Source organism: Cinclus cinclus, chromosome 18, assembly GCF_963662255.1.
Source record: "Cinclus cinclus chromosome 18, bCinCin1.1, whole genome shotgun sequence".
Taxonomy (NCBI): Eukaryota; Metazoa; Chordata; class Aves; order Passeriformes; family Cinclidae; genus Cinclus; species Cinclus cinclus.
The window spans coordinates 7,970,328-7,981,092 of NC_085063.1; the positions used below are offsets into that span (position 1 = coordinate 7,970,328).

Genomic DNA, 10,765 nt, shown 5'->3' on the forward strand with positions numbered 1-10,765 from the left:
ATGGGCTGCCTAGGGAGGTGGTGGAGTCACCGTCACTGGAGGTGTTTAAGGGAAGACTGGACGCGGCACTCAGTGCCTTGGTCGAGTTTAAATGGTGGTTCTGGATCACAGGTTGAACTCGATGATCTCGGAGGTCTTTTCCAACCTAATTCTGTAATTTTGTGATTCCCGCGGCTGCGCCGCCCAGCAGCGGGGCTGGCCCGGAACAACAGCGGGGCGGAACGTGTCGCCGAGGGGCGGAGGCAGCGGCGGGGCCGCGTTCTCGGTGCACGGTGGGGGCTGCTCCGTCCCTAGCCGGCCGGTCCGTCCCCCAAAGCGGCCCCTCGGCCGCGGCCATGCTGCCCGGGGCCCGAACACTGCGGGCGGCGGGGCTGCTCCGTCCGCCCGGGACCACCCCGCGCACCGGGGCCGCCCGCAGAGCGTGCTGTGGGCCGGGACAGCGGCCGGTGGGGCGCGGCGTCTCGCTGCCTGCGGGACCCGACCTGCGGCATTTCCTAAGGGCAGCTGCCGCAGGGCAGCCGGAGCCGTCGCCGGAGCTGCGGCCTGAGCCGGGGTCTACCCCCGGGGCCCCAAAAGGTCTGTGGGTCTTCGGGATCGGAGCTGTTGGGGTCAGCCGAACACCCCGCTGCTACGGCCTCGCTGCCGGGTCAAGGGCGGCCGTAAAGCCGGTGAAGACAGTGCTCCACAACCGGAGCAGAGTGGGGGAAATGGGTTGTTTGGGAGCTTTTGGGGCCCTGAGAGGGTTTTGACGCTGGAAGGAGTTTAGTGCTTGGCTGCAAAGTCGTGTGTGTTCTTCCGCCATGGAATTGGGCAGAAAGCAGGTTGCTCTGGCACCTGCCTGCAGTGTGTGCTGGGCTGTCAGTGGGACTGTGGCAGCCCCTGTGGGGCTGTGGTGCCCTGGCTGGGATGGTTTCCATTGCCCTGAGCGTTGTATCTCAGTAAGGACAGAGCTGCTGCTGCTCTGCAGTCATGGCCCAGACCCGTTCTTGTAGCAGAGCACACAGGTTTCCTGTCTGTTCTTTGGTTTATCCTTTGTGGGCTACAGGTGCAGGCAGCTTTTGTGTTGCTTCCTTGGCTCAGTTGAAGGCTTCTTCCCGCAGAACTGGGGATAGGATGGGTTGTGAACGGGAGCTGGGCAGGTTCCTGCATTGCATGCCCTTTGTTGCAGTGTACCTGGAGACCTATGGCTGCCAGATGAATGTCAATGACACGGAGATCGCCTGGGCCATCCTGCAGAAGAACGGCTATGCCAGGACAAAGAAGCTGGATGAGGTAAGGCAGCACCTTGGCAGCTCCTCTCCTGGAGCACAGCCATAGTGCCCTGGCTGTGCCTGCAAGTCCCAGCTTCTCTCTGGAGTGCACCCCTGTGGGATGTTACGAGTTTTGCAGTCTGAGTTTTGTGAAGGAAACTGCTTAACAAGTGTGGTAGAAAGCTGTGGGTTGTCTTTTTTTCTTTAAACTACTGGGCTCTGTCTCAGTTGGAGAGGGATTGGACACAGCGGGATCCTCCTGTCTCATCTTTGAGTTTACTTTTACCATTTAGTGAAGACTCTGCTTGTCTTCTGTTTCTTTCTTGCAACTCTTTTTGTGGAAACCTGCCATGTACTCAGGCAGGCCTTTTTCCCTGAGTTAAGTGAGTTTTATAGTCTACCTCTTCAGGTTACCTGGGCAGGGCATGAGAACTTACTGTATTTATAGTGTCTTCTCTTTTTGTTGCTTTTGATTTAGGCAGATGTGGTTCTTCTTGTCACCTGTTCTGTGAGGTAAGGAAAAGTTTGTCACTAGTTTGGGACCGTTTTTAAGGAATTACCTTTATTGTCTTGGTTTTCAAAGGGTGTTGCATGAGGAAAGGAGTGTGCAGGTGTGAAACTGGCTGTTTAGTTGAGGATAGGGCTGGCTGTGATTTCCATCATTAATTGTGCTATGAATTGCTTCTCTGGGTAGTGAAAAGTTCTTTGGTAGTGTAAGTTCTGTGTATATGCCACGGGCAGTGAGAGACCTGCACAGTTGATTTTATGTTCAAATACTCTGTCTTCTCTTGAAGCAACTCTCTAGTACAGTGTCTGTACTTAAAAATGTGAGAAATATGTTTAGGGGCAATTTGATATTAAGGGAACTTTGCTTGTTTTTACTGAATGCAGAAGACACCAAATGCTCATTGTCACTTGAAGGGTACCTTGTACTGTTGCCAAGACACTTTTTCTCCCCAAGAGCTTAGTCCCTGAGCTGTTTCTGCAATGGAGATGCTCTCAGGCGGGCAAAGTTATAGCAGATAAGAGTCAAGACGTAATCCCCACTCCACAAGCAGCACTCTCAGGTGCCATCAGATTCCCTCACAAAGAACTAGGGCTGCTTGAGGCTGGGACTTTGTGCAAGAGAACAATTGGAATAGCCAGTTTTGCTGTCTCCCCAGGGAGAAGGCAGAGCAGGCCATCTGGAACCGTCTGCAACACCTCAAGGCACTGAAGGCCCGGCGGCCCCAGGCTCGAGCTCCGCTCCGCATCGGGATCCTGGGTACGGCCGTGCTGCATCACCTGTATCCCCCTGGCAGCACCTGCCTTTCCCTGGGGTGAGAGCAGCTGGGAAGGGCTGCAGGGGAGTAATGGAGAGCAGGCTCTGCCTCATGAGGACCCTTCTCCTTTGCTGGCAGGATGCATGGCTGAGAGGCTTAAGGAGGAGATTCTGCACAGGGAGAAGCTGGTTGATGTCGTGGCAGGCCCTGATGCCTACCGTGACCTTCCCCGGCTGCTGGCAGTGGCAGAGTCTGGCCAGCAAGCTGCCAATGTCCTGCTGTCCCTAGATGAGACTTACGCTGACATTCTCCCAGTCCAGACTAGTCCAGGTGGCACAACAGCATTTGTGTGAGTACCTTTTCCCAGTGCTTGTTTCTGTGGCTGTGGTTTGGAAATCTGCTCAGCAGAGCAGATGTGTTGTGACAGCAGCCGCCCAGGAGATGCAGTGCCTGGATGCACTGAGTCTGCCAGAGTGTGCGTGTTTTTGCTGCTTCTTTGCTGTGTGACTGAGCCCTGAGCTCTGGCTGTTGTGGACTTTTCTCCTTCCTTTGAGAATGCTGACTCTCAACCTGATGCTGCACTGAGTGATTTCTGTGCCACTGTCGCTTCCTGAAGTCCATGTCTTTCTCATCCCCTGCCTTCTGTGGTGCCCTCCCCCAGGTTCTGCTATTTATTCTTCTAATCCTGCAGACACTATAACTTCTGATTGTTTAGTTTTGGTGATAACATTGTCAGACATGAAATCAGACTCTGCTCTGTGTGGCCTTAGCATATGGAAGGACAGTATTGCTCTCTGCAGGAGTGACATGTGGAAGGATCTTTGATCACTGCCAGTCTGCAGTGGTAGTCTGTGCTTCATTAGTTCTTTCCAGCTTTCTTGGAAATGCATGTGAAAAATCAGGAGGTGTTAGCTGAGGACAAGCTGAATCCAGTGTGGATGGTCTGTGTGTGGAGCTGGCTGCATTCAGCAGTACTGGGCTCATCCTGGGCAGGATGCAGCCTGGATGGTTCTGGAGGAGTGGGGTGTGACCTGTGCTTTACCTCTGGCAGGTCCATCATGCGGGGCTGTGACAACATGTGCAGTTACTGCATCGTGCCCTTCACCCGAGGCCGGGAGCGGAGCCGCCCCATCGCCTCCATCCTGCAGGAAGTGAGGATGCTCTCGGATCAGGTGAGGCAGAGCCTCCTCCCACCTGTCCCAAACCATGGGAGGAAGGGTGGTTCCTGGTGACAGTGTTTTCTTGTACCCAGTGTCACTGCCTTTATCTGCAGTGATGAGGTTGTGGTGGGTGGCTTTTTGCTTCCCCTTGTAATATTCCATGACAGACAGGGAATGGAGGGCTTCTGTTGGAAACTCTGTGGAGTAAAACCATGGCCATCCTACCCAGGTTATATTTCTTCCTCTCTGTTTATTTTGTAGGGAGTGAAAGAAGTGACCCTCTTGGGTCAGAATGTCAACAGCTTTCGAGACATGTCTGAGGTGCAGTTTCAGTCAGTGGCTGCCCCAGGCCTCAGCCGTGGCTTTAGCACAGTCTACAAAGCCAAACCAGGAGGTTTGCGCTTCTCACACCTGCTGGACCAGGTCTCTAGGATTGATCCAGAAATGAGGATCCGTTTCACCTCTCCACACCCCAAGGATTTTCCTGATGAGGCAAGTGTAAAATACACACCTTGGCCCCTGCTTGCAGGCAGCGAGGCAGCTCTGAAATGTGAGGTATAGGCTGTGCTGCCTTCCCAAACAGAGTGTAGGTTTCCAAACTGGGAACAGCAGCTCCTGGGAGTTGGATGTTGGGGCTAAAGCTGGCAGGTTTGCAGTTTGCTGATTTTTACCCAGGGAAGACTCCTCACTTGGTACCCTGGTACAGTTAAACTGAGGTATCTCCTGATCACTTACCACAGGTCCTGCAGCTCATCCAGGAGCGACACAACATCTGCAAACAGCTGCACCTCCCAGCCCAGAGTGGGAGCACACGAGTCCTGGAGGCCATGCGGCGAGGGTGGGTCATCCCATGAGGAGCCCTGTGTCCTGCCCTCTGGTTTGGGCTGCTGGTTTCTCCTCACTGATGTTGTGGGTTTCCAGTTAGCAAATCCATGTGCTGTTTATTGCAGATACACCAGAGAAGCATATTTAGAGCTTGTGCACCACGTGCGTGACTCTATTCCAGGTGTGTGTTCCTTTGGCTTGGTCTGAACTGGGCACAGCTGCATCTCACTGTCCTTTCCTGAGTGCAGCGTCCCTGTCTTCCCTAAGGGAAGTGTACAGCTATGTGTGTGTTACAGGAGTAAGCCTGAGCAGTGATTTCATCACTGGGTTCTGTGGGGAGACAGAGGATGATCACCAGCAGACAGTGTCCTTGCTGCGGGAAGTCCGCTACAACATCGGCTTTCTGTTTGCCTACAGCATGAGACAGGTGAGTGCAGGCCCTGGTGGAGAGGGCTGTTACCTCTGTGTGTGTCCCCTAAACTCCTCAGTGTTGTTTCTCACAGTAACACGTTTTTTAAAAAGCTGTTGAAAATTGTACCCAAAGACTTGGTATACCAGTGGATGTCATTTGTCTCAGGCAGCACTTCTAGGGTATGTGGTTCAGCAAGGGCTGCTGTTGTTCCTGGGAGGCTTCCAGCTTCGTGTAGGAATGTCAGGGTTGGTAACTTCCTGGTCACCTGGCTCTGCAGATGCTCCGGGGTCATTGCAGGGAGGCAACTGTCTCAGCAGAGGCTGAAAATACATTATTTGCTGAGGAGGAATGTGCTGATGGAGCTGGGCTGGAGCCCAGCTATAAGGGTCTGTTAGTCAAGTCTGGAGGGAAGTGGTGAATTTTTGAGAAGGTATTTCTGTGAGAAGAGTGGGTAGTTGGTAAGTCTCCATTAGAATGCTCTCCGGAGTGTAAGATACTGTTGGGGAAGAGGACAGAAGGTTAGGAAACATAAGGAAGCAAGGGGATTTGGATCATCATTCAGTACATATATTAGAAGTAGTAGAATCTGTTGCCTGTCTATGGACATACAGGCACAGTCACATCACACACAGCAACTGCAAAACTGTTTCACAGCCACTGATACTCAGTGCCTTGCATCAGATCTTCTGCCTAGAAGGTGGAAAAGAAAGATGTGAGGAGCACGAGTACGTGGCTGGCACTGGAATAGTTCCTTTGTGATACAAACCGAAATGCTGTTGGAACATGAGAAGCTGTTGCTGGCAGAGCAGTGCAGCTGGCTGGGTTCAGACAGACGAGGCTCTGGGGTCAGACAAGGCTCTGAGCTCAGGCTGGGTGCTGAAGGGCTGCACTGGCTCTGTGTGTGCAGAAGACCCGGGCCCATCACCGGCTGCAGGACGATGTCCCCGCAGATGTGAAGAAGCGGCGGCTGGAGCAGCTCATTGCCACATTCCGGGAGGAGGCTTCGAGAGCCAACGCAGCACTGGTGGGGCAGGTCCAGCTGGTGCTGGTGGAAGGGGTGAGTGGGCCTGGGATGGAATTGTCCTCCTCCTTTCTTGCTGGCTCTGAGGCTGTACACAACAGCTTCATCACTCCTGCCTTCCCTTCTCACTTTACCCTTGTAACCCCAGGACTACCAATACTGTTTCTTCACACTTAAGCAGACAGCCTAACTTTTCCACAGCACTGGGCTGAGCACAGGGGATATGATCAGTTAGGGATGCTTCTCTGGCCAAGTCCAGAATTTGTGCTGTGGTGTGTGAGTGTCACCCAGCAGTTCTGGACACAGTGCTCTGTTCCAGGGCTTGGTTAATGTGAGTTTAATACCATCAATAGTGCTCAATTAATTCCTGAGGCAATAAAGCCTAGCAGTGAATCAGAGCAATTGCCATGCAGGTAATGTTCCCTGTCCTCTTTCCAGCCCAGCAAACGCTCTGCCTCGGAGCTGTGCGGGAGGAACGACGGCAACATCAAGGTGATCTTCCCCGACGCTGAGCTGGAGGATGCTGCCAAGTGCAAGGCTCCAAGCAGAGCCCAGCCAGGGGACTATGTGATGGTGAAGGTGACCTGCCTGCAGTGTTCATTTCCTTGCACAGTGCTGTTCTCTAGGGCAGCTGCTACCAGAAGAGCCTAAAATTAGAATGGATCCTCCCCAGCCTTTCTGTGCCTGAGGACCTGTGCTGTTTCTTTCAGGTAACCTCTGCCAGCTCGCAGACCCTGCGGGGAGTTCCGCTCTGCCGGACCACCCTATCCCGTGCTGCTGCTTCTCACTGAGGGATCCCTGCTGCCCCTGGATGGAAGCAGTGCATAATCTCCATGAAGAAACAAGGAAGTGTGATCATGTGGAGATATGGTAGAACCAGGGAGATATATATGTATATTAAAATTTATTTATGGAATAATAAAATACATATATATTTCTGCTTTGGTGTCAACTTGCCCTTCATAGATATGTGCAGGTTCAAAGGGGAGGAAGCTCTGTGTGAACCTGCAAAATCCAAGTACTGTGAGATTGTGTATTTTGTCTTGCCCTGAGGCTTGTCCCACCTTCACAGTGCTGCAGGTCTGTCCTCTGACTGTGATCACGTCCTCTTGCACAGCCCAGTCTGAGAGATAGATGTGCAGAGCAGTTCTTTCCTACAAGCTCAGCTGAATTTAGGAGCTGCAAAAGCTGGTAGTACCTGCAAAACACAGCCCCAGTAGCTGCTGGAGAATGGCAGGAGTACTGTCAAGGGGTAGAAAGAACTGAAATAACAGAAGATTGATTAATTCTTTCCAAACATTGGCAAAATGCTTGGAAAGGGGATGCAAGAACTCACACCATGCTTGCGTGTTGGAATGTGGCACTGGACTGTGGAAAGAAAAATGGTGTTGAACGTGCACCAGTGAATCTGTTGTGTCTGGGGCTGAAGGAATGCAGCCTTGCCCTGGTACTGGGGAGGATTGGATCTTGTCTGGAGAAGATTTCCTTGTTTCCAGACCTGGGAGGGTTGCATGGGAAGAGATGGCTGCTAGTTTAGGGTCATCTCTGGCCTCTTAAAACCTGGGTTGCAGTGTTGTAATCCAAATATCTATGAGTGTCCTTCCCTTTGTTTACTAAGAGAGGTGGTTGAATTGATTTAAATGGCCAGTAAGTTCTTCAAGTGCATCTGACAGTTCCTTGTTTTCATCAACCTGCAGCTGACCCTGGCTGTACAGTGTCACATTCCAGCCTGCTCTGTGAAATTCAAACAAGGACCTGTGGCCTGCACTTTTGAGTAAACTGAGATGTGAGAAAGGATCACCCCTTTACATACAGATAATCATGTCATTAAAATAAATCCTTGTAAAAGGCTCTAGCCAGTGACGAGTTTTGAAGGAACAGCTGGTAGCAGGATAGGCACAACATGAATTCGCAGAATTTTAAAATAAACGTGAAAGGGTTTTGCTTGAAAGTTGCCTTTCCTGCTCAGCACTTTCTGGGCTGTAATTGTATCTCTTTGAAAACAGCATGGTTCAATGAATATTCATTAGGCTTCAAGAAACAAATACATTTTGCTTATTATGTCAGAGCTGAGTCCCTTCTCCTAGAAGTGAATCTGCCCAGTCAGCGCAGTCCGTGTGGGCTCTGAGGTGCTGACAAGCACGCTGGGCTGCTCTGCCCTCCTGCTTCCACCTCGGAAGTGTCTTTGGCCGAAGTTCATAAACCAGGGTGTGAACCTCTGCTGCCCAGTGAGAGTGAGCCTCTGGGCAACCCCCAGGGGGGTTTCAGGAAGAGGCAGCAGTTTGGGATGAAATCCCAAAGGAAGCAGCAGCATCTATAAGCAACAGCCCTCAGAGGTGATGGGCTTGGCTCATCAAGCCCACTGGGTAGTGGCCAGATTTAGCTGCCCTATGGCAAATCCTTCAGCTCTTGATTCCCAGGCCTTTTGGGACCAGGGCCCAAGCCAGCACCCTGGAAAGGACTGACACCCACCTTTCCCAGCTCATTTTGACCTCCCCAGCAGCACCTATTCAAAGAGGGAAATGCAGACCAGAGTGTGCCCTCCCCCCTCCATCCTGTTTTGAGGCCAGCTGTGACCGTTTTACAATCATTATTTTAAGAGCGAGAGTCTAATGAGGAGGAGAACTGGGTTTTACATTTTGATGAGGAGGTGATAATGCTCACTGCACGGGCTCCCCAGGGAGCCGTAGCACTCACCATTTGCTTCGCCTCCTTAGTTTTTATTGGCCTCGGGAATGAAGACTGAGGTTTTAAGGCAGCAAAGCATCCATTAGGAAGTGCTTACAGTGACCTTGGAGGCTGAGTCAGTCCTTTGGCATTGCATGGAAGAAGGAATGTGTTGTTTTCCTTGAGGCCTGGAGGTGGGATGCAGGAGGTGGGATGCGGGTTGTGTCACTTGACAGGTTTGCTGCATAAATCCCGCCGTTGGGAAAGCTGAACTCGTACCTCGTGTTCTTTCTTGCACGTTTCTGTTCCCACCCTGAGCAGGTACGAGAGCCCTGAACTCTCCCATCTCCCTGATGTACACCTGTACCTTCTGAAGGTTGAAGTAGTGCCCTTCCAGTCAGTCGTGCCCCAGTTACACCCATGGGCAAACACCTAAGGAGGTGTTTGGCAGATCAGGTTTCCCAGTACAGACCTGAAGTGCTGGGATGACATTTACTTTCCAACAGCAGCCGTGCCCTGAGGGTGTCTCCTGACACCGGAATTTCATAACACACAGCTCGAACTTTCTGCTGGCAGTGTGTGGGTGAGGCTGGACATCACCCTCACACGCAAATAGCTTCACCTGGCAGAAAGGTTGCTGTCAGGGAGAACAAGAACCCGTTTGTTCCCTGGATCCCCATCAGAGAACAAATTTGTTTGTCCTCAGGTCTTGGCTGTGCTCAGGGAGTGGAGGGACAGCAGGTGCTCACAGCCCCTGTTCCCTGCTCAGCACTGGCTTTTATTGGCCTTAAGGACAGCCTCAAAACTGATGCCCATCACCGCCTACACTCGCCTGCCCAAACTTGCTCCCTTCTCCAGGACTTTTGAAGCAGTTTGGGGAGAGCAGTCAGGCTTTTCCCAGTGTCAGAGCTGTCCATGGTGTATCATGTCATCCCCCAGAGCCCCTCGAGCTGTGCAGTCTGTTTTTCCTCTGAATGTCACAGTGCTGGTGGAGGGAAGGATGGATGTTTTCCCTGATGGAAGCCTGTAAGCTTGCTTTAGGTCAGCTGGAGCCTCGCTCTGCTGAGGGGTGGCAGGTGACAAGGCATTGCCTCTGAGTGATGCCAGCAGTCTGCCAGGCTGTGCCAGGGGAAATGCTTTCCTCCTGTTTTCTCATGGGTTTTCACTTCAGCAGACAGGCTCCATGTGCCTGCCAGCCCATTCCCCCAGGCCTCCTCCTCCCTGCTCTGGGATTGCTGTGGGCTGCAGGTCCAGGGAGTTTTCCTTCAGCAGCTTTTCATCACCATTTCTGAAGCCAGCTCTTTGCACAGAGCTCTGGGATTTAATGCAACATAAAGAACTTTCAAAACTGTTTTCCACTTCTAAAACCAGTTCTATCTTTAGTTCACTCCTTTCTGAAACTGGCAGTGGTTGGGTTCTGGCAGGGCAGGTACAGCTGCTCCTACAGGCTCCTCTGCAGCTGATGAACTCTGTGCTGTGCTGGAAATGCAGTGAGTTCTCCATTGCCATTGCTTGGTGCACCCCCAGACCAGCCCCAAGCTGCTGTGCAGCCCCCCCCAGGCTGGCACTGTCTGTCCCCAGTGTCCGTCCATGTTCCATGTACATTCCTGGAGCACTGCTGGGCTGTGACCTGCATGGCAATGACAGAGGCACCGGTGAGTGGCAGCTCCAAGTTCTAGGGTTTGTGAATTCAGAGGGTATCTCACAGTCTGTCACAGGCACTGCTGCTCTCTGGGGCCCAGCAGTCCTGCAGCTTTCCCTCCTCCCTTGTGAGCAATTTATTTCCTTTACTGACAGACAACTATTGACTTCTCATTCTCCTGAAGATGAGATGTCTTGTCTCATCAGGTTTAAATTAGTTTTATCTTTAGCCTTTCCTATTAATAAGCTCTCATCGTGGTGTCATTACTTGATATCTATTTTCTGATGTTTTTCATTAATGGCTCTATATCTTCCAGATATTTTTTCAAGTATTTTTTTTCCACTGCTGCTGAGTTATTTAACAGCCAGACACAGATCAGAGACATGAATATTGTCTGATACTGGTCAGAGACAGCATGGAATGGCCCAGCATCACTTGGTGTGCAGGGCAGGGCATTGGGATTGTGATGGGGCAGAAGTGGGGCTGCACTGGGGCTGTCAGGGATGGTCATGCATTCCCTCCCTGT

General features: G+C 51.9%; 1 protein-coding gene across 1 annotated transcript; it reads left to right on the forward strand.

Annotated features, from left to right (window-relative positions):
* Positions 1-310: 310 nt before the first annotated feature.
* CDK5RAP1 (CDK5 regulatory subunit associated protein 1) lies at positions 311-6,810 on the forward strand. The gene is made up of 13 exons (XM_062504867.1): positions 311-576; positions 1,169-1,272; positions 1,729-1,763; positions 2,414-2,514; positions 2,651-2,861; positions 3,564-3,684; positions 3,934-4,164; positions 4,413-4,510; positions 4,623-4,678; positions 4,794-4,924; positions 5,817-5,966; positions 6,369-6,509; positions 6,641-6,810. Exons 1-13 carry the CDS (start codon positions 336-338, stop codon positions 6,719-6,721), a joined length of 1,701 nt encoding a protein of 566 aa, XP_062360851.1. The 5' UTR covers positions 311-335; the 3' UTR covers positions 6,722-6,810.
* The last annotated feature ends 3,955 nt before the right edge of the window (positions 6,811-10,765 follow it).

Bases quoted from the DNA above. Each gene is read 5' to 3' on its own strand.
- CDK5RAP1 (XM_062504867.1), top strand. From the start codon at position 336: ATGCTGCCCGGGGCCCGAACACTGCGGGCGGCGGGGCTGCTCCGTCCG. The intron at 4,511-4,622 runs GTGGGTCATCCC...TGTTTATTGCAG, and splicing joins CTGGAGGCCATGCGGCGAGG to ATACACCAGAGAAGCATATT. The intron at 4,925-5,816 runs GTGAGTGCAGGC...CTGTGTGTGCAG, and splicing joins TTGCCTACAGCATGAGACAG to AAGACCCGGGCCCATCACCG.